The 25679-nt window shown below is 38.7% G+C and overlaps 1 protein-coding gene across 1 annotated transcript in view; it reads left to right on the forward strand.

Moving 5' to 3' along the window:
* The window catches only part of nphp4 (nephronophthisis 4), a 246131-nt gene that overhangs the window by 201142 nt on the left and 19310 nt on the right, over positions 1–25679 (forward strand). Inside the window, 5 exon segments of the mRNA XM_051949343.1 lie at positions 6763–6897; positions 10394–10593; positions 13551–13774; positions 21845–22034; positions 22692–22775. Of these exon segments, the coding sequence (XP_051805303.1) occupies positions 6763–6897; positions 10394–10593; positions 13551–13774; positions 21845–22034; positions 22692–22775 (833 nt within the window).

Below are 25679 nucleotides of genomic sequence, written 5' to 3' on the forward strand. Positions count from 1 at the left end.
GTAAAAAGGCACATATGTGACAGCAGGGAAAGTGCATTGATATAAAATCCTTTGCTGACTGAGTTGTGGCTATATCTATTTTCTCTAAGTCTCACTTTCTCTTGCTTTCCCTTTTACGCTGTCCACACACTCACTCTCTCTCTCTCTCTCTTAAACACACACCATACACACACACACCCACACCCACACACACACAAACAGAAAGCATGTATCTGCTTCAACACAGTAGAGAAGACAGATTAGAACCTTCTCCAGACCTCACAGTGCTCCTCATCTGCTGCAGCCTGATAAGCCCTGGAGAGAGTGACTGTTCCAGCAGCAAAGAGTAGAGAGAATTCTGCCTAAAGCTGTCACAAGTGGAACAAAATATCAGTGAAATTTACCTAACAATTAGTTTAGCTATAGATGACTTCCCTTGGGGTGAACATATAGCATGTCTCACTCATTAAAAGCTCTTGCTGTTGGCATATTAGAGCCCGACTCTATCAGCCTTGCTTTTAGCCTTGAGGTGAGAGAGAATCTGCTTATTTTGAAAGGTCAGTGGCCTGGAACGGGGAGGCAGAAGAAATCGAATATTGCAGACTACTTTGAAAACCCCCTTGGTGCTTGCTCCCATTTGTTCTGGGGCCCAGTAAATCAGTGGTTTGTTGTGGCCTTAACCTCAAGAACTGCCAGCAGAGCAGAGAGGGCGGGCAGGTGGGGTAGTGCAGAGTAAGGTTATTGTCATGCAACGGCAAGAGGTAGTCAATAAATTTGATAGAGTTCAGCCCAGTGGCACTTTGTTCACAATTACTCCGCTTCACACAGACAACGCAGAGCAGCAAATGTTGTGCAAGGCTTTCTGTGTGCAACACAAACCCGTTGTAGCTTAAATTTCTGTGATGACAATCATTCTGTATAAACTGTCGCAGGAGTGATTCAGTAGTTAGGGACGGATAAAATGACTGAGGGCAAGACTTCCATATCAACCTGCATAAGCACTAAAGTAGGTATTGTGTGATGCTAATGATTGTGTGAGGCTAATGATGATTCCAGTGATAGCTGATTAATTAAAATGACTAACTGATTCAATCAGAGGATCATAATTGGGTTCATCATCAGTCCATTTGTGACATTATGGGCATGTAGCACGGGGTGTTAATTTTCTCACATCATTGTAAGCTTATTGTATAATTCTATCCATCATCAAAGCATTTCTCGACACAAAAGGTAGGAGGCTGAGAGGCCCATAATGAGGTGTTGGAAATGAGATCTCTGTAGCTTTATTATTGATTGGGGATGTTCATACAGTGGCAGAAGTAACGTCTTCACAGTAATATGTGGGAAATATAACTGAAAGAAATACATTCAGCTGAATTGTGTGGCCAGGGAAGGGAGATGGATGATGAGTGGAATGCTTTGGGACGGCAGACACCTTACCCATTAATCTGCAGAGCTGTGCTGTCTGTGTCTGTTTGCATGGCAAAACCAGCTCCCCATTACTCATTTAGCTGCTGCCCATTATCAGTTTGTTGATGAAGGAGTTTGCCTCTAAAAGATTTGGAGGGTACTTTTGACTTCGGCTCTAAAACTCCTGCAAGCCAACTGAGGTGTCATTTCTGGACAGTAAAGCCATTTAATTGCTGCACTCGCCCTATTTCATATGAAAGCATCTCAGAAATGCTAAAACTTCTTATGTTACAATTAAGCACCTCATTTGGGTATGCTGTGATCCAAAGCCTGGAAACTGGTGGGATTAATGGGAGCATTGTGTCAAAGTGCACAACAATTTAAACTGCTGTTAACTTTTAGTTCTCCCTACTTCCTCAGTCAGCTGTTGTAAATTGCATCTAACTGATTCCAAGTCATGGCCTTACCTGTAATTTACACAGAACAGTCTTTTGACCTGTGATATTTAAAAATGCCCTTATTAAAATGACACATGGTCGCAAGCTGCTGTTGTGGTTGTGACTCTGAGCAATTATCTGTTACACTTCCATTACCAAGTGTTTCATGTGGATTGCACTGCTCAGAAGTGTAAACAAGCCTTTCCCACAGCAACTGTACTGTTGGGGCTCTGTGCAGTATGAATTAATGTTCGAGGAAACCCTAATATCGACTATCATTCACTGCCTTAGTTCAAGTACACCCTGAAGTGCCTACTTATCCACTTGCCTTTAAAAAGGGGGGTAAATTATGATTTGCCATATAGGAAGAGAAAGTGGAGACAAATTAGGTTGAATACTGAACAGAGTTTTGTTTTCAAGAGGCAGGTTTTGAAGCATATCTGTGTCTTGGCCATTCAAACTACAGCTTACATAATGACAGGACAAATAGTTTCAAAGGCAATTAAAGAAAATGTAATTATTATTTAGAACGTGAATATGACCCCACATCCAGTATTACGGATTGCAGGTGATGTTTACCAGCTTTATGTTCAAAGTGTGTCACTGCATCTCTGACACCCAGCATTCAGCCAAACCAGACAGAGGCCAACACCACCCATCAATCAGCCTGACTTATCATACTGCCAGCTTTTTGTATCCAGACCTCTCTGGCAATTTCAGGCCACTAATTAACCGCTGTAGGCTAGTGTCCATGTATTGATCCTGCCTCAAATGTTCTTAGCCAGGGTTTAACTTGGAATGTGTTCACTTTGGCGCTGTCTACAGTGAAAATATACTGATTTACATGTGACTTCAAAGACAGCTTTGGCCAAAATCTCTCCCACTCTCTCTCTTTGCCAAATCTGGCTTCAGATGGGGGTTTGGCATCTTACTTCAAGACGTGGCAAACACCCTATTCTCAAGTCACTGCTAGAGTTCCACAGATTTGGTTAGTTACAGAGATAATTGTGCTTCTACACCTGTGAAGTGATCCTGATAAAAAGGTAAACATAATGTGTGATCAAACAACAAGAAACACAGATATTCCTCATTTTGAGGCTGTTGTTGGAGCACCTGCTCTCTGGCTTAGCTTGTGTGCTTGCAGTCAGGAGCATTTTTAAATTTTAAGATGTTATTTATCTGATAAACAGGAACACACACTGTCAACAAACCAAAACACCTACGATAAAGTAAGATCCTGTTGTGTAGCCTCAGGATCTCCACTTGCTGATGGACCAATGCATCTTGAAGTCTGGAATTTCGTCTGCTTTCAGAATGAGCTAGTAAATCCAGAGCCAGCCCATACCTTGTGTTATGACTGTAATACATTATGATATGATATATTATTAATTATATTCTAAAATAAATTCTCAATTGATTAATAATTATCTGTGATGTTGAATATACAGTCTAACTTGAGATTATTCACCGTAATCTTGTTCACACATGAATGTGGTTTTATTATGGCTTATTTCCTCATCACTGACATTGTTGTCATGGCAACGCTAACTGTTGGAGCAAGTGTTGCGTGTTGTTTTTGCCAAGTTCATGCTTTATCATTCCACTTGAGAATTTGCTATCTGTTCCTAAATCACAGATACAGAATATGTCTCATTTACTCTGGTACACAGTGTCTACATCTAGTAAGAATAGGTGTGAGTCAGAAATAAATCTAAGTCAGCTGTCTGAACTCTACCTGCCTTGGTTTCATGTTGGTCCAGTTATAAGAGGTGTTATGTTTATGGTGTAATCGTGAGTTCAGGAGTCACACTGATGCTGGCAAAAAGTGAATTAATGAAATATTATTTTAAATTCATTAATCTTTCTGGACCTTGAACAAAAATCAAATGCAGACCGTCAAGCTTGGAAGCCAATGTTCTTTGTTACATGTTTTGTATTTCCTAAACAGCAGGATTTATATTATCCTCAGCAATTATGTGACAGTCTGAATGCTGAATTCTTATTATTTAATGGAAAAAAAGCCCCACAAAACTCATTGTTTCAAATTATTATGAACTTTGGAATCAACCAACATCCATCCATTATTTACTTAAACAGTTTTTTGCTACTTGTTGCATTAATTTTATTGCATCAATCTACGTATTAATATGAACCTTTCTTTGATAGAATTTTACCAGCTCACTCGTCCATCAAACTTTTAGCTTCTCAATGTGTTTCATATGAGATTATCAATATTGCTGCCTGAACTTGCACATTGCTCCCCACTCTCTCTCGAATTTCCCTTTCAAGGATGCTCCACAGGTTCTCAATGGGGGCTGAAATCAGGGAACGGTGGTGACCACATCATGATTATATTCTCCTTTGATTCTCCATTACAAGTTGTCAATGCTGTTTTATGCAGCATGAGATTGTGCATTGTCCTGATTTATTTTATTTTTTTTACTGTAGCTCAAATCTTCCTTTTATACTGTGGCAGAAACTCTGCATATGTTCTGCAGGTCTTTTTCACACCTGCTGGGACCCTGAAGCCACCTACCATCTACCCAATATTTCAACCCAGACTATTTCTTCACCAGCTCCTTACTGATGAAACAGGGTTGGAACAGGGTGGTGTTTTAGCAACCATCCAAAATTTCATCCACCTGTACCATCCAGTATAGCCCAGCCTTCACTGGTGAACGGTCTTTGTATATTTGTGAAACCAGTGCAAACATTTCTTTTTGCGAGTTTTGATTAGGGAAGGCCTATACGCAGCTTTATGTGCAGCTGTCTGGCCCAGAAGGGTCCAGAGACGCAATCATTTTATATCTGTTTTGCTGCTGAATAATGACTTTTTCATATTGTACATGCTCTATTAATGCTGTTAATCAGTCTGATTTAAACCCCAGTAAGCCTTTATTTTACCAAATCCATCTGTCCTCTGACTCACACACAAACCTTTCACATTTTAATAAGGTTGAGTTTTTTTTTCAAAATATCGATCGTTTTCATGCCTCTTGCAAGACATTGCACTATTTCATGTTTTTCATCTTCAGAAAAATCTTTGAACAGAGACCACCTTAATAATGTGGAACGACGTCTTCAAAGTTGAACTGCAGAGCTTTTACATATAGATGAAGATCCATCATGTTCAAGCCTACAAGCACCAGATTACTGTCTGTATTTCACAGTATACTGAACTTTTAAATCTAATGTCACTGGCAATATTCCATTGCTGGTGTACCAGAAGTAGTGCAGCTGGGAAAAGACTGGTTTGCCAGACCTCAAGAGGGCGGCAACAACAGAGACAGAGTAGGATACGAAACTGGGAGACTAGCAAAAAACTTTGGAAGCATCCAAGAAAAAAATCTGATTGTTTAAAAAAAAAAACATAAAGTCTGTACGAGAAAGGGATTGACGACAAGAGCAAACACTGTAGGCATCAGACCTGCCTGACATTGTGATATTTTGTTTTATATTAATATTCATTTATAAATATAGCATGCAAGATGCAGTCTGTGACTAAAGGAGTGGAGCCTGGTCCACGTGTTCAGGGCAACAGCCTTCATCAAGTTCATCACATTGTCTGTTATACAGACTAGACATCTCACACTGAGGCTCCAAGCAGCCAGCACTGCTCTCATTCAAGCTGTCATGTTCTGACTTTATGATGATCCAGGAATAAAATGCTGTACAAACAGCAACTTTTCAGTTGGAAGTCCTCAGTAATAAAATGAATATGAAGACTCATGTAGGGCTCCGTATTTGCCTATTATTCCACTGTAACAAGTCTGATTCAACTTATGAATTGCATTTTCCATACAGCTCTGGAATGAAAACACGAGAAAAATAGGTGCGTGCCGATAATACATAGCGCTTAGATGTTTTCAGAACCATCTTGGGCAAAAGTGTTGATTGGTAAAATGTTGTTCATGAGATAAAAATTGATCTCAGTGACTGTCTCCGCTGTTTGGAACCTTTCTCATATGATGGAAGACTGGAAAAATCATCAAAAATGTTTTTTTTTTTTGCTGTTGTTTTTGCTTTGGATGACATTCAAATCTGGCTTTGCACTTATCATACAGACATCTGGCATGCTAATTTAAATGTTCGAACAAATCAGCTGTGTTGCCTCATGTAGGGGCAACAACTGCAGATAGACTACCTGTTAGTGGTCAACATCTACCTTTCTGTAGCTGCAATATTTCCAAACAACTGGTGTTGCTTTCCTTTTTGCAACCGAATCTTCCTTTTCAGTGTTTCTCTCCTGTTCCTCACGCATTTTGTTGTGCACATGTGGAGCCTGCATGTCAACAATCTCTGTCTTTGAAGCAAAAAAAGCATGATATGTTAGACCCGACTTGCCCTATTCACACTCATACTTTCTGCTCATATGTACATCACAATGTTAAAACTAAAATAATATACCGTGCAGCCTGAGTAGGTATGCGTTGAGAACATGTCTTCTTGACAGTCTTTGTGTAATTGCTCTTGCTATCAGAATTGGAAGGCAATTCACAGTGCATTCTTAACTAAATTTCCTTTAAATATTACCGAGCAAACTAATTACCTTTCTTGCCTGAGACTGACAGCAGTTTTCTACAAAGACAGACTCCGAAAAATATAAACAATAATGAAATATCAGTTGCATGATAATTTGAAAAACAGTGTATAAGAAAGTAACGTGACAACACTGTAACACTTTCTGCCTGTAGGTGGCGCAAGTGTTGAAACTGCATACTTGCAGCTATTATGTTCCTCTGGTGTAAGTGATGCAGGTCAGCACAAATAGAGCTGGTCTGACAATGACTGCACAACTGTTCTTATGGAGACTGCAGCCTATTAAAAGTGAATAAGTGGGCGTGTTATTTTGAGCTGATGAATTATTAACACTATTATGTAAATACTTCATAAGAAGATTCAAAATATCAAACTAAAATCTATATGTCTTCCACAGGGTGCCCAGTGGACTCTGGCAGGAGGAAGGCAGCAGAAGGAATGCTGTCTCATTCTCACATCATCACACCACATGAAGTCACCAGTGGCTTCAGAGGAGGAAGCCTGTCCTCCGCGAACATTCGCCACCTCAATGGTAAGAAGTTTGTTCCACAGCCTGCTGAATTTTGCCATTGTTTTTGTTTTCACGTATTTAATAACTTCACTTTCATTACCTGTGCAGTTCATGCTTTTCTCCACTTGTCTCTCAATGTGTGTGTAAGCTCATGGACATGAGAAATCTGCACCGTAGAGTAATCAGAGTCTTTCATTTGGCTGGTGACTGTGCTCCTGCCTTGATCAACTCAGCCACATCCATTTTACATTTAGTCTGTTGGCTGCACCACTGAACCACTCAATTTTCAGACTAATTGAGCTTGCAGAAGCATCTCTGGTGGCTAGCCACAGTCCTGTTTGTGTTTTGTTTGTGTATGTGTGTGTGCATGCACAGTGTAAAGGCATGCACCCCCCCACCACACACACACACATACATACACACACACACACACTGGGGAAACTAATTTTTTCCTCAATTAGACGGGACATCACCAGTCAACTGGTATGCTATTCCTAAATTCATTCTCAAGCGTGGACTATGAGTGAAACACACGCGCAAACACTCACCCACATTAGGCATTAGAAGGTATCAGATAAAAGGATTATAAACAAGCAGATAATTGCTTTGATTAACAAAGTAGATCTGACAGGTGTAGAGATACATTACAGACTTAACAATTATGTTGCATAATTTCATTTACATTAGCAAACTAAATACTTATTCACTGATAAACAGCTATGCATTTGGAATATGTATAACATGTTTACAGATTAGTTATTAGATCAGTTCAACTGCTCACTGCTTGCAACACACAAAACACACTACACTAAAATAAACACACTAAAGTCTTCCCTCTCTCCACTTCACCTCTCTGTGCCATTTAATCGTACAATGCACCTAATTGCTCTCGCTGGAGTCCAGTCACAACATTAAGCCACAATGAACAGAGCAGCTGCACTGTTTTGTGTGTGACCCGTGTGTGTTACACTCCTGTCCCAGTTCTGCCTGTCTGTGGCTCTGAAGGAAGTAGTGAAGCCAGACATTATCTGGTTTAGGTGACTGGCACTCGATCCAATGCCTCTTTGATAATGAGACTTGGGAAAAACGTCCACGGACAAAGAGTAATACTTGGAGGGGAAAAAACAGAAAGGAGAACACATATCAAAGGCTTTGTATGTTAGCACAAAATTTAGAAATTTAGTCCTCTGGGTAATGATCACAGTGTTGTGTGACCTTAAGTGTAGTCAGGATGAATTTCCTCAGTAATAGTGAGAGCAACAAAAAATTGTTTTTAGGTGCATTTCTTTTCCTGCTGTATTTTCCCCGCAGTATTAGCAGATAAAGGTACTGAATCTAAAATCACAGCTCTTTGCCTTCAGCTCTTGCTTCTCCTCTTTCTGGCCTAAGCCCCACCTGCATGAGCATATGGTTGCACTTCATGCCCACGTACGACAAAAGATTAATCATAAATATGAACATAAAGATGAAAATTGATTAAGACACAGCTGCAGATGTGAGCCTTTGGCTACAGCTACCAGAATGCTAAACTACTAGCAACAGTAAACTTTGCCACTGTTGGTTGATTTCTTACACACAACACATTTAGATGTTACAGAAAAATAAAGTTAACAGCACACCTGTCCAGGGGAAGAACACAAACTTGAAATAGAGTAGTTACTTGGTGTTCTTTGAACAGGCTTTGCTGATTTTGGCATGTGCTAAACACATTTATCATCAGACTGTCTCAGTTTGTTTTTCGTTTTCAGAGGGGCTTTTCAGTGTGGACAGGTTTTGCAAATGATACAATAGCAGTTTTTCGTGCAGGATTTTCATCACTGAACCAGGCCTCCCAGCATCGGATGTGCATGCATATCTGCATTCATCAAACAGTCACTAGGAGAGCCCTCTCTCTGAAAAGATTTGTGATTAGAGAATGTCTCCTGACACTGAAAATGAGTCTGTAGGAGGTCAGAAGTCAAGTTTTCTCTCAAATAACTTGAATTACAATTCAATAAGGAAAGATCAATGAAAATAATAAATAAATTCATTGCAGAAACATCCATCATCTATACACCACTTAATTATCGTTAGGGTCACGGGGGGGTTGGAGTCTATCCCAGCTGACTTAGATTAAAGGCAGGAGACACCTGGACAGCTCACCAGTCTATCACAGGGCCACATATACAGACAAACAAGCATGCTCACATTCACACCTACGGACAATTTAGAGTCACCAATTAACCTCAGCATGTTTTTGGACTGTGGGGGAAAGCCAGAGAACCTGGAGAAAACCCACACATGCACAGGAGGAACATTCAAACTCCATGCACAAAGATCCTAGGAAGGCCAAGACATGAACCGGGGGTCGTATGGCTGCAATGCAAAAGTGCTAATCACCAGCTTGCAGAAACATGAGCATGCTAAAAATTGAGAATTAAGTGATTTTGACAGTGTGGAAAAATGAAAGTAACAAAGAGAATTTTTTGAAAATAACGTCAATGCAAATGAAGAAAACACAAGCAAATGAAGACAACACCACCATCACAACAAAAAAGGATTTATAAAAAATAAGGTAATATTAAGGTAAATTGAGACACGTTGATCAGGGAGACAGTGTGTGTGTGGCATCAATGAATGCACTAGAAATGCAGAAAACACAAGCCACTGCAGAAGCATTACAGTTAGTGCTACTGAACAAAGCAGAACTGGGTTACAACACAAAAGAGGTTTCCAGAAGGACTCTGAAAAAAACTGATAAACACACAAGGGATTAGTAAAAGTCTAATGTCTAGCAAATACAGAAGGTAATGTTCCCGAAGAGCTTAAATAAAAGGCTACTTTACATAAGCCTCGTGTCTCTTTTTTTTCTGTCATCCTCTCTTTTGTTTCCATCTCCCCATTTATTTTGTCCACAATTCACTGATGTACCACTTATTTTTTTCTCAACACTCTGCTGCTCATTTTTGTTCAAGCTCTGTTGCCACTCTCAGTCAGTCTGGGTTTATTTTTTGTTGCTGCAACCCATTTTCCATTTCATGGCTACAAAACTGCTATGGGGGCAGAGCAAAGCTGTTTTTAGATTTTAAAAAATACACTTTGGGCACTTCTGAATTTTAAGTTTGTTAATGCCTGAGTGGCAAATTCTTTTGTAAACGCTTGTAAAGAACACAGGTAATTCTCTTTCTATTCTATTAGGTGACTGGTAGATGAATTGGATATTTTAATGAGGTATTTTGGTGCTTAAAGAGTATACATGACCATGAAGGTGAAAGATGATTTGGAGGGAGAGAGGGAGCTTCTTTTCCCAGTGGTAAGGCTTTGGCCCAGTTGTAGTGGTGCCAGTTGTTTGACTGGACTGTTGTCTGTGAACAAGCTGTTGTTTGTTGTGCTCCAACAATACTTTAATTTGTCTGCGCCTCTCTCTCTCTTGGACATTTGGAGGGTTTTTAGAACATATGGTCAAAATGGCAAAGAGATTAGATTTCACTCTGTTCAGTAAATATATTCATGACTGCAGCATGTTTCTGTTCCACAGCGAGGAACACTGCACAAGCACACAGACTGGAGATAGATGGGGATCGGATTCCATCGTTCAGACGTGGGATCAAAGCTGACACCATCATGCCTGAAGAGCACAACCTACGTGAAGCTGACAGTGGACACCGAAAGCTCAGCTGCATGGCTGCTGTGCATCAGCGGGAGGGCAAGGAAGATGCTAAAACAGCTAAGGTTGCGGTGAGGTCAAACTTTTCAGTAAAGCTATCACCGAGCCAAAAATAGCGGCTTTTGTCTAAAGCTGAACCACAGTAGTCTGTCCCTTTGGGTCCTCTTCACTGAAATCTCAGACAGACAACAGAGGGCATGCAACAGCTTTCATTCTTACTCAGAAACATGTCATGAGGGCGCCCTCTCAAGGGTGTGGAGCATCTCCTAGAAAGCCTGCTGGTGTTAAAATTCTCCTGGCACCATGCCTTTCAATCCTTTGCCTCTGTGACTGTACAAGAATGTATTAATTACTCTCCTTTTCGAAGCCACATCTTGTACTTTCACCCATGGATGCACATGCTTAATGTGATTTTAGCTGTGGTGCATGTCTGTCCTAGACATTTTACACCTTGCATTTCCTCTGATAAGACTTGGGTTTTAGTTGTTTAACACCTCTGTAACAACCTGTGCTCTATGAATTACAACTGCTGTTTGCATAGGACCAAGATTTTTATAAGTTGCTTTGCAGTTTCATTTGGATTTAAATTTTCTGGTTTGATAGCGATAACTGAATTTGGACTGGGTGTAAGTCCGGCTTAATTTCAGAGAGTTAGATTGAAAATCTTGATTATATATTTTCTTACAAACTCAGCATTACCATGGTGATTTAAAACTCAGTGTAAGATTTTTGATTTATTTAAAATATAAGTGAACCCAGCCAGCCTTCTGGGGATCATGTGGTTTATTGTACCATTTAAACATTAAAATAATTTTTAAGATACCACAACATGCTCAGGATTCACATTTAGTTGCATTACGTAATTAAATTTATAATGCAATGTTTGTGACAAACTAAAGTCTTGAAATAAAAAACTTCCAACTTTTCCATCTGCTTTGAAAGTTGGTTTCCCAAATTTAATGTAGAAGATTGAGAAAACATTGTATATAATATTGAATCATGTCACAAATACCTGTTCTCAGTGTGTCAAAGAAAATGGAAAACTTGGATCGGTGGATTTTTGTTGATAAAATGTAATTGTCCAAGATTTGAAAAGGTTGTTTTATGTGCACAGCATTTGATTGTAAGGAAAAATGTATGGAATTAAATTTGCCTACTTGCAACATTACTCAAAAACGGACCAACGGATTTGGATGAAATTTTCAGGGAAGATCAGAAATGACACAAGGACCAAGTGATTAGATTTTGAAAATGATGCAGCTTATAGTCTGGATCCATGGATTTGTTAAAGATTTCTGTATCATTGTGAGATAGTGACACAGTGTCACTGTAACTATGACTACAAGTGAACACTACGTCAGCTGCCTGCTGGTGATCACATGGTTGCGATCCTACTACAAATCGACCATTGCGGACTTATCCATTGGAAATGATGCAAGGAAGAATTGATTAAATTGTGGGGGTGTTTCTGATTCCAATCAATTCTCGCTGCCCGCTACATACTCTGGTCATGCGATTCGGTATCCATACAAAACATACACATGCATAAGACACGTCTGTGCTCAGCGCAAGGTAATTTGTTTGTGAGCGCATCTATATTAAATAGCCACATTTTATAGTGCCGTGATATCTAATCATCAATAACTAGTAAACAAATACTGCATTTCTAGAAAAAAAATGCTGCATTTCTGACAATGCCATATGGGGGAATGAGCATTCTTGGCAGAGTACTGCACTCTGAGTGCTTTTCTTCTTATATATTTGTAGTTTCTGGTTCTGATAAATGGCATCATTTTGTTCGCTTTTTAAAGATAGCGTGCAAACACCCACAGGCAGGCTCAGAAGGTTAATAAGATAGTATTTTTACCCCCAGACAACTGCCTGCTGTAGGTTAAAGCAAGGGTGTTAAAAGCTGTGAGACTGAACCAAAACAGTAAGGTTGGAAAACCAAAATGATGAGCTGAAAGATGTACAGTGCTCTATCGAATTACAGAAAACTACAAAGTTGGTAATAACTCTCTGTAAATTTTTCGGTATGAGCTACAACATTTACAATCATCCAAAATACTGAGTGCAGCTTTGAACTTGCCAGAGGTTTAGCTATATTATCTAAGCCACATCATTTTGAAGTAACACTGGAAGAGAGTGAAACTAGCAGATTTTTATTTTACTTTTGTCTATTTCTTTATTGCTATAATTTTAACAAAACAGGCAAGGAATAGAATAAAAAAAAACACAGCATTATCACTTTGAGATTGGGCTGAGGTAGAGATAGGACAGGGTGGGTGGAAATATATGCTGAGTGGTTTTATATTATTACATTTATGTGTTCCTAAACATCTGTAGATACATACAGGTCAGTTTACATACATATTGTGTCACATACTTAGATACAGAAGGACAGAAAGTATGCATATATGTAGGCACATATACATGCCCATTTACATATGCAGCCGCACATACATACGCAAACAGACCACCTACATATATGACCATTGAAACACTTCTGTCTAGACAAAGATAAAGATTAAATACAAGGTGCGTCTAAGCTAAAGTAATTTATTACTGCCATCCACCTTGTTGTAAAGGTAGTGTCAGTTGCAGTTGGGTGGTCATTTGTTCCATTTTATATACCTGTTCGACTTTTTGCGACCCCTGGTCAAGCGAGGGAGGATTAGACTTCATCTGATCGATCGTAATTATTTTTTTTAAAACGATCAACAAAATATGTAAAATATAGTACTGATCAGTGGTCAACAATGCAAAACCTCCAGGAAAAACAACAACAGATCCAGAGGGATGTCTGTTTGAACAATTTTTTCAGTCTCTTCCTTGACAAAACAGCCGAAATTGTGATTCTAATCTTTCATTTTATAAGAAAACTGTGTGTGTGCAAAATGCAACAAGTACAGTAGGTCAAAACTGAACAGGAAATTATGTGATAAGCTGTGACACTGATGTTTACAATGCACAGTCTAGCACTGTACTGAAACATTTCTCAGGGTTCGCTATTGTTCTTGGGTGTTAGGATTGGACTAAGGAAGTCCGGATGGCCAGAGACCTTCATCAGTTCAAACCCAGTGAAGGGCGCAGCAAGGCAGAAGACATCGCCAACATGCTGAGCCAGGCCATCACCACCCAGCACCTTCTCTATGCCAGCCTGGGCTCTGCTGAGTACATGGAGTTTGTCCTTAAGAATCCCTTCAACGTTCCTCAGACTGTTACCATTCACAATGATGACCCAGAACTCAGGTAAGATTCTGCAAACAGTTTGGGGACATTTTGGTAGTATCAGGTTGACAGCCCATCCTAAAACTGTTGAGTATAATTATGTTTACCACACCAAAGATTTGATCTCATGAAGCTAAGGTGTCCTTCATCTTTAAATTGGTATGGTTTATACAAGTTTATAGATGTCCCCAGTCTAACACACAAACTGTGAGCATCTGTTTCTGTATTGTATGTGTTTTCCATTATCAGAACGTAACAAGTCATGCTCCACTGTGAAACTGTGTTCACACATTCTGAAGGTGTTTCCAAAGGTGATGGTAAAGCTCTGGAGATAGTTTGTAAAATCTGTTTGAGGGAGTCTATTTGGGAGACATATCCAATCCAGAACCTGGGTCTGTGAAGTGACAGTTAAGCCATCCATCTAGTCCTCAAAGTTTTCACCACCATTTTTTGCATCAAGTGTTGCCTGTAAGACCTTGTGAAGAGAAAGGGCCTAAGTGGTAGACAGCATTAAAGAAACGTTACTCTGGATATGATCCATGCAAAACAAGAAATAAGGAGAAAAAATGGGTCCCCTACGGCCATGTCATAAGTCTTTATGCATGGCCTCTAGTGTATGGTTGGTATTGTGTATAAAAAGTAGTATCATGATTTATTACCATGTATCTATCATTAGGTTATCAAACACATTGCAGTTGCCCTTTTGACCTCTACGGTCTTTTTATACATTTATGATACTAAATTTAGTTTGAAAAAAATACTCTTCATCTGTATCAGTAAGATGCACATATACCAGCTTGTAGCCAAATGTTAACAGTGCAAAATCAGTTTTCTGTCACAGTAGACATTTTGACTTGTCATACTGGGAAAAGTACAAATTTAACTAATTAATGATGCTCTGTTGAAGTGTCGCCGTAAAACAAGTTAGTGTGACGAAGCATAAACAATACCTGGACTGTGTTATTATTGACATATATTTTTGTGCTTTTCTCACTGTGGCATGTCAAAGTGTGTAATAGGCAATGACTAAGTAAGCTGATTTATTGCACTTTTTGTGTTAAACAAGGTTCTTCAAGAACACACCCAATTGTAGATTAGAATAGAATGAAATAGAATAGAATTTCTTTATTGTTATTACACAATGTGTAACAAAGTTAACCATCAATTCTGTCAGTGCATTTACACAATCAGACATTTTTAAAACTTCAATAACAAATATGCAAATATAAATATCTATCTAGTAGGGGAAAATGTATGTGCAAGTGTATCTATGAAAACAGTGGGATAGCCTATTCTTTTAATAATAGCTTATTTTTTTTATATGTAAAGCTATAAAAAACAGTAGTATAACTAGTGTTGCACTTTTGGATATTGCACATTGCTGAACATGTACGAGAAAGTATGGCTTAAGTAGTGCAAAAAATTGCATACAAGGTTAAGTTGCTAGTAGTTCCTCAGGTACAGACAGTTAGTGTGAGTATTAGACAGAGTTCAGTTCTCTTATGGCTCTGGGGTACAAACACAACATGCACATTTTATAGGTCTGGCCCTTGTGGCAAAAAATCTGTTGTGTTTTGTATATTTAAAAAACTTAGAAAGCTGTTATTAGATGAGCCATTCAGAATGAGGAGCTACCTCTCAGTCCACCAGTTTTATTAACTTTCCAGAGCTGTTTCTGGTTGCTGCTTGCTGTTTCGGATTGCTTTTTATTTCAGATGGCAATGTCACCTTAGTGTTAGCACATGCAGTGTTAGCTAATGGGGCTAATATTACCATTAGCTTTGATCTTATACCCACAGATTAGAGCTCCGTGAAACCCATAAACAGGTTCTGGATAGGTCGCTGTGTTTTCATGTCATCTGAAAGACAGACTGTTTATATCTGCTTGTTGCTCTCCTGCTCGCTTTGCGCTCATATAGTGCATTTTAATGCAACTAAATTCTAAATGATCTTCTCATTTTCATATTTTTCTGTCTGTTCTCAGGCAACAGAATGAGTATGAAACAGTTAGTGAAATGCAGCTCATTAACATTACATGTTTGTTATACAGTCATGGTAAAAGGAACCATATTTGCAGTGCTTGCAGCTAAAAGGTTGAAAGACATAAGCTGGGTGCATGTGAGACGTTCATTCATTTGCTGAAATATGGGCACATTAGGAAACGTTTAATTTGTTTTCAATTTTTGAGATGTTTTATTATTATTTATTATATTTATTTAAAAAAAACAAGACAGATTATTTTTCTGTATAAAGATGACCCACTTGACCCAATTATAAGTAGAATTTTTTCATATGTCAACATAAATAGATAAAATAATGTAAGATATGCAAACATTTTCTGGAATGCTACCCACCAGTATGCATTATGTTTCAACATTTCGCTCTGTCACACACATACGGTAGGTCCCTGGACAAAGAAGATTCTTGCTCCTTCAATAGCACAATCAGTTGTTTTTGGCACAGATGCAGACATAATGCTGGAGAGATGCTAAATATCCCCATAATCCAAACATAGGAGCCATTATGACTGATGTTCCCTTGGTAACCCGTTTTTGGTATACATGCCGTGTTTCCTCAGCATCATTGTTAATCCCCACACTCTGAGTCTTTTGTTATGGATTCTGCTCATGCCTGAGCTTTGGATTAACATATATCACATTGATCAACAAAGGCTGCAGTGTGCCGTGGATGAATCATTATGGCAATAGCCTGGCCACCGGGCCTACCAGGTCTAATTGAGAGTCATCAATCCCTGCATCTGTCCTCTCGCTGGCTTAGCACCGTGTTAGTTTACTTATCTCTCAATGAGGCAGTGTGACATTCTACACCAACCGTCTGTCACCTCTACCAAAAGCCTGAAATGTGTAAATTAACAAGGAAGCTCCTGCATTTGATGTGCCCCTGCTGCTGCACTCATGAGTCAGATGCAGAGTTCACTAAGTACAGCACCGCCACGAACATGCTTGTATTTTATGACACTGTGGTATTTCATGATAGATCAACAGTATTGCTATGTGTGTTGTTGTAATGTGTTTGACTGTGGTGGACCCAGTGGCTGGAAAGCAGGGCAGGTGAGAGTGGCACGTCTGGAAAGACTAAAGAGATTTAGAAAATGGAACACAGATATGAATAAAAGACAACATGCAAACCTTGACAAATCTGGATACCAAAAGGAGATTTCCCAGAAAGAAAGACATATTTTGGTGGAAGTTTGAGAAAAATCCCTGCATCCAAATTCCTGGTATGGATGGATCAAATTTATTTGCTGAAATCGTCTATTGAAGTGATAAAATATTTTTTGAAAGTAATCATCTGCCAAATGTCTGAGGAGCTGTGTACTGTCCTCAGTATATGTGCTGAATATAACTTCACTGTCAGATAAACGCTTTCCAAACATGAAAACTCTGAAGACATTCGACTTCTTATCCACAGGTTCATTGACATTAAAAGAAGGATGAAACTGAAACAAGCACAAGGCATGATAAATGCCATGCTTGTTTTTAACATGTACAAATATACATTGTAAACATCTCAACTCATTATCTGAAATAAATGAAATCCATTCGTAGAATTTACCTTCTAACATTACAAGTTGTATGTATTAATTCTACTTTCCTCAACCTAGAAATGAAATATACGATATATTCTAATGTAAATCACTTTTTTAAAATCTATTTTTTTGTAATTACTCTCATATCAGCTTATTGTAGAATATCAATTAGCAATCATTAATGCTAGTAGCTGGAAAAAATTTCCAACAACAAACTTCCCAAATGTAGCACTGTCCCAGAAATAAACATTTGCAGCCATAGATAAAGGTAATATAAATCACTACCTCCTCAAGATATTGCAAAAGGCATGTGATGTATGTAGATGTTACTGGATTAGTCCATATGCAACCAGAACAGCCATTTCCAATTACAAACTGATTTGCTTCCTCATACTGAAAACTTTCTGATACTGACGACTTCCTGTTATTAATAAAGTGCCCTCAGTGAAATACAAAAACATGCAATTAGAAAAACATAGAATTTTGCCATATATTGCATCAACTGTAACAGAACAGGCTGGAACAGGTAAAGTAACAGCACAACTGGCCCCAGTAACTGTGTTACCTTGGACTAAATGAACCGCAGCTTGGTCAGTTCACAGAGGTTAGTCTATATCTCAGCCAATATTTGACAAGATGTTTTTTGGAGAGCATAAACCTGGCCTTGGGTCAGCTCTTTGTTCTACAGAAACAAGCAAGAAAAAAGTCTGACCCTCATCCGGAAATCCAGCAACAGACTTTGAACTGAGAGTACTTAGTGAATGGCTAGGCTGGATGGAGCTTTGATGTCTGCCCTGGTTTCGAGCCCAGAGGCTCCTCTTGACGAGGAGGACACATTTGCTACCTGTTGCCATCCATTTTGCATGACTATTTTTTACACTTTTCCTCACAGAGCCCAGTGTGAGCAAAGACTGCTCGATTGTAGAGAGATAGAAAACAGTAGAACTCCTCTGCTCAATACTTTCTCTCTCATTATTTCTCTCTCTCATTATCGGTCTTCTTCTCAATGCTTTCTCAACTCTGCATTCACTTCTTTCTCCGTCTTGCTATCTTTTTAATCTTCGTCTTTATTTTATTTCCTGTCTCTTTTGAAATATATTTGTTTCTATCTGTTTGTCCCCCTCACCTCTTACCTTGTATTTTCTCGCTTTAAAAATGAATCAACTCATGTTTTTTTATGGAGGCTCAGTTGAAACACAAATACACAAACACTCTTTGTTGTCATGACAAGCCACAGGCAACATGTTTTATTCCAAGTGCACAGGTGGGGATCAACAAATAAATTTCATGGAATTTACTGTTGCATCTTTTCCTAATGTTAGTGAGGTGGGGCCCTGAAAAATTCATAAACTCTCACTCTCCTATTGAGAGAAATTTCCCTCTCCATGCCCGTGGCTTGGAACCTTTGAAGTTTCAAGCAGCACTCCCCTTTATGCATTTGTGCGTGAAATTTTTGTATTCAAAGGAAGAGGAAAGAGTTGAGACGAGACCTCCCTCTGTTGGAATGTGTTATCTGTTCCTGTTCTTTTCTCCCTGGAAATCCATTTGTTGTGGGGTGGATGGGGACTGTCACTGACCTCTATACACCTTTTTCATACTGCTGTCGGTAATTAAAAGAAAAAATAGTGTGTGTGACTGCTTGACTATAGAATTTAATTCACCTGAGTTCTTAGCCATACATACGTAGAATCAGGTATTCTATTCTAGTCAGTATTCTGTTTCTGTTTTGTTTTTGTTTTTTCACTTTGCTACAGATGAAATGTGTTTTCCAGCGCTTTCCTGTCTCTCTTGGTCACTCATGAAAGATTTAGGATTTGCTTTATTTATAGGCATTAGATGAGAAAACGAGCATTAACTTCACGTTATGTCGTTATCTAGTGTAGGAGTCAGGATACAGTTGATGTTGTCTTTAATTTATAGCTTCTTGAGTAGTTTTCCTCCAGGTTACATATGCACCTTACATTTTATTATTCAAGTTAGTTCAGGAGGCAACTTCTTGACTTTAAGAAGATGGGGCTGAATTGTTAAGGAGCAAACCAGAAAAAAAATCGGAATTGTTATAGGTGTCATCATTAAAGGAACAAGCGATGCCCTATTTTCATAGTCAGGCCACAGTTTGATGTTTACTTGGGTTTTTATTTAATCAATTGGTGTTCTCTGGCTAGAAATGATGATGGTAAGACATGGAGTGTTTACAATGATTTTAAATATTCCTGTTATTTTACATTTTTACTTAAAAAAAACATACTTAAACAAAAACAAGTCACAAAAACTGCCTGCTGCTCAACACCTCAAAGACAAAGGAAATGATCATAGACTTGCGCAGATCCAAAACCCCTCTTCAGCCAGTCAGCACTTGTGGCGTGGACATCGAGATGGTGACATCATATAAATATTTAGGTGTTCACCTTGGTAATAAGTTTGACTGGTCTACAAACATAGACTCTATATACAAAAAGGGCCAGAGCCGACTTTTTTGCCTAAGAAGACTTCGATCACTAGACATCTGCAGTAAGATGCTGCTGATGTTTTATCAGTCTGTGGTAGCAAGTGTCTAGTTTTATGCTGCAGTCTGGTGGGGAGGCAGTATAAAGAACAAGGATGCAAGGCCTCTGAACAAACTGATTAAAAAAGCTGGCTCTGTGGTTGGAATCACATTGAACACATTGGAGGATGAGGTGGAGAGACAGGCACTGAGCAAGATGGAGGTCATTCTGACAAACATGGATCATCCACTTCACATCTGCCTCAATGAACAACATCACATCAGTGGACGGCTCCTATCCCTGCGCTGCAGGACAGAAAGATTTAGAAAGTCTTTCTGGCCATCAGCAGTCAGGCTGTTCAATTCAAAATTAAACAGATAAGAAGCCTGACAGCTGAATTTCCCTTCGGGGATGAATAAAGTGATTCTATTCTATTCTATTCTATTCTATTCTATTCTATCCCGAATCATTCATACTGTTCTAAAATTGTCACAGTCTTTGGACAAAATGCAGTTTCTGTAACATTGCAGTCAGTCTTTGTAATTACTACCTTCAATCTACTAATCTAACCCACTATATTTTTATACAAATATTGTAGTAATTCCCTCATCATGCTCCTCGTCATTAGAAGTCATGGTCTAAAGCAAAGAGCTAACCAAGCTTGTTATTAGTGTCCATCACTCAGAGAGCTATGCATAGCAGCTACTAACAAGACAAGAATGTAAAGCTTTTTCCAAGTTTTCAAGTTCCAGTGGCCACAGTGCAAAGCATCATCGAAAACAAGGAGGAGTTCCACGGTGCAAAAAAGGTCTCAGAAGTCTGGGTATGAAGTCAAAAGTCACTCTTCTATAGGCAAGAGGCTAAGTAACACACAAGAATCACTCCCAAAGCCTTCCTGCTGAACCTCAGAAGTTTTAGTTGCAAGACATGGAGACACTGAACAAAATTGGTCTCCATGGATGCCAACAAAGAAGGACTCCCTTTTCCAAGACACACCAAGACAGACCTGCAAAAGCTGGAAAAACTCAGTTAAACAAATACAAAAAATTATGATCTTAAATTCTGTGGTCACATGAGAGGAAAATAAAGAGGATGGACATGGGGGTGTTCCTTTTGTTTGGAGAAAAGAATGGAGAAACATTGAACCCCAAGAACACCATTCCAATAGTCACACATGGGTTTGTCAAAGGGTTTGGTTTTCTCAAAGGGCACAAGTAATTTTAGGCATGACATTATTAGTGACATTGTAAAAAATGAATAAATAACTAAATAATTAACAAAAATAGTGAAATTGTATCATTAATGTCTCTGACATGATTTTTTTTGTCACTTTTAACTGTTATTTCCAGCCAGAACAAAATTATTCGTCAAATAGAAATTTAAGATACCTATTCAGTTTTAATCAGTTCACAACATATGTCAATGCACTTGAAATAGTAATGTGAACCCCTTACAAAAAGTCTTCACAGGGAACCTAACAGCACCAAAGTTTCCTTTGGAGTCCCTTTCAACAAGCAACTTGGCAACTGGGAAGGACAAAAAAAACGGCAACTCAGAAACCTAAAAAAAAAATAGGCGACTCTACTCAGGAGGGTAGGTGGGTGAGAGGGTATGAAATATGGACAAACACCTTGGAAAATTAACATTTTGTTGTTTTGTAAGGCTCGTAATTCTTTTCCTTAATCTGTCCAAAGCTTTGGGAAAACGTCTGGACAATTACAGGGCACATTTTCACAGTTTTTTGGGTTTTTTTTGTGGATAGTCCACCTCACCAGCTGGATTACCTTAATAGACCATAAGACGACACAGCTACTTTACTCAAGATTCTACAATTCATGCTCCTAAGTGGAGACACTCTCTTTTGTAACTCCATCCTTAGTATCTTTAGCAGAAACATGGCGTTGTGGTTCTGTTCAGCACCATGTTGATATAACACATAATAACAGACTGTTATTTATGATTGTGTAATCAGTCCAACTCTGATCCTGGATGAATCACCTAAAATATGAAAGAGCTGCTTTCATCTCATTTGTGTCCTTTAATCTTGTCATTCAGTGTCATCACTAACACTGAGGAGTGGCGTTACTTCAAAGCACTAACCAGAACTCCGACTGCGCTGGAGGAGAACATGTTCCACTTGGAGGAGGGTGCCCCGGGTCCTCGGGTTTACCTGCGGCCCAAAGAGAGCATCCACATCCCCCTGAAATATCAGAGCTTCCTCTGTGACCACACAATGGCCCTCCAGGTACGGTGCCGACCAGAGCTTAATTCTGACAGAGCGTTTAAAAAATGTCATCTTATTTTCTGTGAAAACCATGTTCCAGGAATGATAATAATTTCTGGATGCAGCATTTTTAAATCAGATGTTATGGCTGAACACTCGAAATGGTTGGATTTATTTTACAGTAAGAAACAGTCACCACATCTTGAAGAAAGATGAAAGATCAAAGCAACTCCTTCAAACTTGCGATATGCTGTGTTAGAACTCCACATATTGATGCCAGTATAAGAAAATCTTTTAAAATTCACTGACCTTGAGCATACCAAAGATGGGTTGTTGGTACGCCAGCACCATGTGAATATGAGGTGGAGTCGTTATAAAATGTGTTTATTGATATAAATAGCACTACACCTCAGGGATCATTAACCATAGCTGATCTATTCCAAGTTATACACATGTATAAGCAAGTCTAACTTAATTTGATGCCAGAAGTACAGTTTAAAATAAATCTGCGCTTATCTTCTGGTGGTTTTATGCCCTTTGGTTATCTTCTGCTTGTTGTGATCATTTACAGTTTTCTTGCTGGCTGTGCAGATGTTATGTTTTCTTTGCAGTCATTTGCTACTTTTGGATAGATGTTCAATTTTGATAGCAGTTCTGTTTCTTATCAAATCCTCACAGGGACCAAGCTTCCTACCTACAGGCAAAGGTTCTCAGGTGGCCAAGAAGAATCTGTCCAATATTATCACTGCCAAAACAATCAAGGTACTGAATGTGCTACTTATGCCTCATGCAATATTCTCTGCATACTGCACCATCTACAGTCGAAATAGATCTGTAACAAATCAAAAGTCTTTGACTTCACAATCGAGATTTGTTTGTCTACAGGCTGGAATTACGGTAGGCTATGCACTTAAGGTGCATTTTAGATGTACAGTGTGGTTTTCTGCTATTATTAGACCTTTGATTCCAAAAGTCCAGTGTAACATTTTTTACACTTTAGGGTATATAAATTAATTGTTGGATTCAGGAGAGCAGAGGAAGGTAATGACACCTAAACTGAATGTATACGCTTAAAGCTTTTGATTTGGAATTTAGTCAGTTTGACCTTTTTCTACATCTCTAAGTCTAACAACATGTAGTGTACACACACTTCCAGACAACTCTCTGAGGAGTGGTAGTGTGCTGCTTTTTCTCTCCTCTCTCACACAGTCACAGCTCGGACACAAAGAACACTTTGAAGTGTCAACTATTAAAAAAAGTTACACAAGCCAGATGAGATTGTCGGACAAAATTATATGCTGGAAATCACTTTTATCTCACTGAACATTGGTTGTCTTCTCCAACTGCCTAATGTCAGGCTGGAGAGTTAAACTATCTCAGATTGGAGGAAAGCTTGACATGTCTGGCTAATCTACTTTAAATGAGCCATGCACATACAGCATTACTCTGAAGTTATTTTAGCATTTTAAGCACTTATTCAACTGTTTATAATATTTAATAACTTTAATGGAATGAGAAGAAATGTGAACGTGGTTGTTGGAGTGTACTGTAGATAAGATGATGTGCTCTATTATCTTCATGGGATGTTGTGTTCTCTGCAACTCCTGTGTGCTACAGCTGTCACCAAAATTAACTTCTGTTTCTCATAAATCCATTCAAACTGAACAGTTCAACCCTCTCACTACAGACTTGAGCTTAAATCTGTGCTTACATCATTAGCACATAGCTTTGTTCTGACAAAAACACAGATGAAAGACATTCATCAGTGCTTACTAAACTGCTGGACCTCACAATAATCCTGTTGTTCACATTGACTACAGTACCCCCAAAGCTCTCCATTGCACAGGGTGACAGACTACTTGCTACTCTGCCAAGTGTGTGTGTGTCTGCCCACAGTTTGTGTGTATTGTGTGCCAGTGTCAGCACTGCTGCTCTGAGGAGAAATTCTGTCAAGAGGTCAGAGAGGTCGTGTTTGGATCAAATCTGTGTCCTGCTAAAACTGACATGCACCAACAGCAGAGCTGTCAGGATGCCAGTTTTGGCACTGCTGTCAATCAACACACATCACCAGAGCCAGATATGGGCCATTCCTGCAGGTCAGCATTAGCCCCACATATCTGACACATCAGCAGTCTGGACAGCTGCTGTGTGTTCAATGACCAAATTATGGACAGTTAATTTCAGACTGTAGGGAATTTGTAATTTGGGGGTATTTTAATCTGTTATGTAGTCATAATGAAGGTCCTGTTCATCACGAGGATTTGTTTTTTGGTTCATAGCACTGAAGAGGTTTGATTGAAATATTAAAATATTTCTTTACCTTTTGCAGACTTGATTTTGTTGTAGATTCAATGTGAAATGGACAAAATCTTCCACCAATCTACAGTGCTGTGAAAAAGTATCTGCCCCTTTCCTGATGCTTTCTATTTTTGCATATTTTTCACACTTAAATGTTCCAGATATTATCAAAACTAATATTCATATTTATTCAATATTATACAGAGATTACCCACAAAACACAAAATGCAGTTTTGAAGTTATTGAAGGTTTTTTGAAAACCTATACCTTCACCCCTGTGAAAAGGCAATTGCCCCTCTAAACCTAATGACTGGTTGGTCCCTTGGTAGCAACAACTGCAGTCAAATGTTTGTTACAGCTTGTGATCAGTCTTTTACACCACCATGGAGCAATTTTACCCACTCTTCTCAGCAGAATAATTTTAATTTGGCCACAATAGATGGTTTTTGACCATTAAAAGCCATTTTAAGGTCTTGCCACAGCATCTTAATTAGATTCAAGTCCAGACTCGGCCACTCCAAAACCTTAATTTTGTTCTTTTTGAGCCATTCAGAGGTGGACTTTTTGTGTGCTTTGAGTCATTTTCATACTGTAGAATCCATTTGTGCTGATCTTTAGGTCATGAACTGATGGTGGATATCCTCCAGGAGGATTTTCTGATTGAGAGCAGAAGTCATGGCTCCATCAGTTATGACAAATCATCCAGGTTCTGTGGAAGCAGACCAGCCCCAAACATCACACTTCCACCACCATGTTTCATTGTTGCTATTATGTTGTTCTTGTTGAATGCAGTGTTAGTTTTACACCAGGTGTAACAAACTCATGTCTTCCAAAAAGTTCCACCTTTCACTCATCAGTCCACAGGATGTTATTCCAAAAGTCTTGGAGTTCATCCAGATATTTTTTTTGCAAATGCCAGATGAACCTTTATGTTCTTTTTGTTCAGAAGTGCTTTACAGCTTGTAACTCTCTCATGGATACCATTTTCTCCCAGAGTCTTCCTTATTGTGGAATCATATAGATGGATGTTGACTGAGTCATTGGTAGATTGGTAGCTAAGAGGGCAATTACTTTTTCATATAGGGCAAGATGGACTGGATAGCATTTTTCCTTCAGTAAATGAAATCATGATTTAAAAATGACATTTTGTGTTTTCTTAGGTTGTCTTTGTCTTTAATAAAAATTTGTTGGATGATCTCATACATTTAAGTGTGATAAATATGCAAAACATAGAATATATATGTAGGGCTGCAAATACTTTTATACAGCACCGTACACTTTCATATTCAATTCAAGTTTGTCAAATTAACAAAGTGAAAATACCTTTTTAGATTTTTTTCAAATTTCTTAATCCGAAACTAAAATGTA

This window comes from Acanthochromis polyacanthus, chromosome 6 (assembly GCF_021347895.1).
Source record: "Acanthochromis polyacanthus isolate Apoly-LR-REF ecotype Palm Island chromosome 6, KAUST_Apoly_ChrSc, whole genome shotgun sequence".
NCBI lineage: Eukaryota > Metazoa > Chordata > Actinopteri > Pomacentridae > Acanthochromis > Acanthochromis polyacanthus.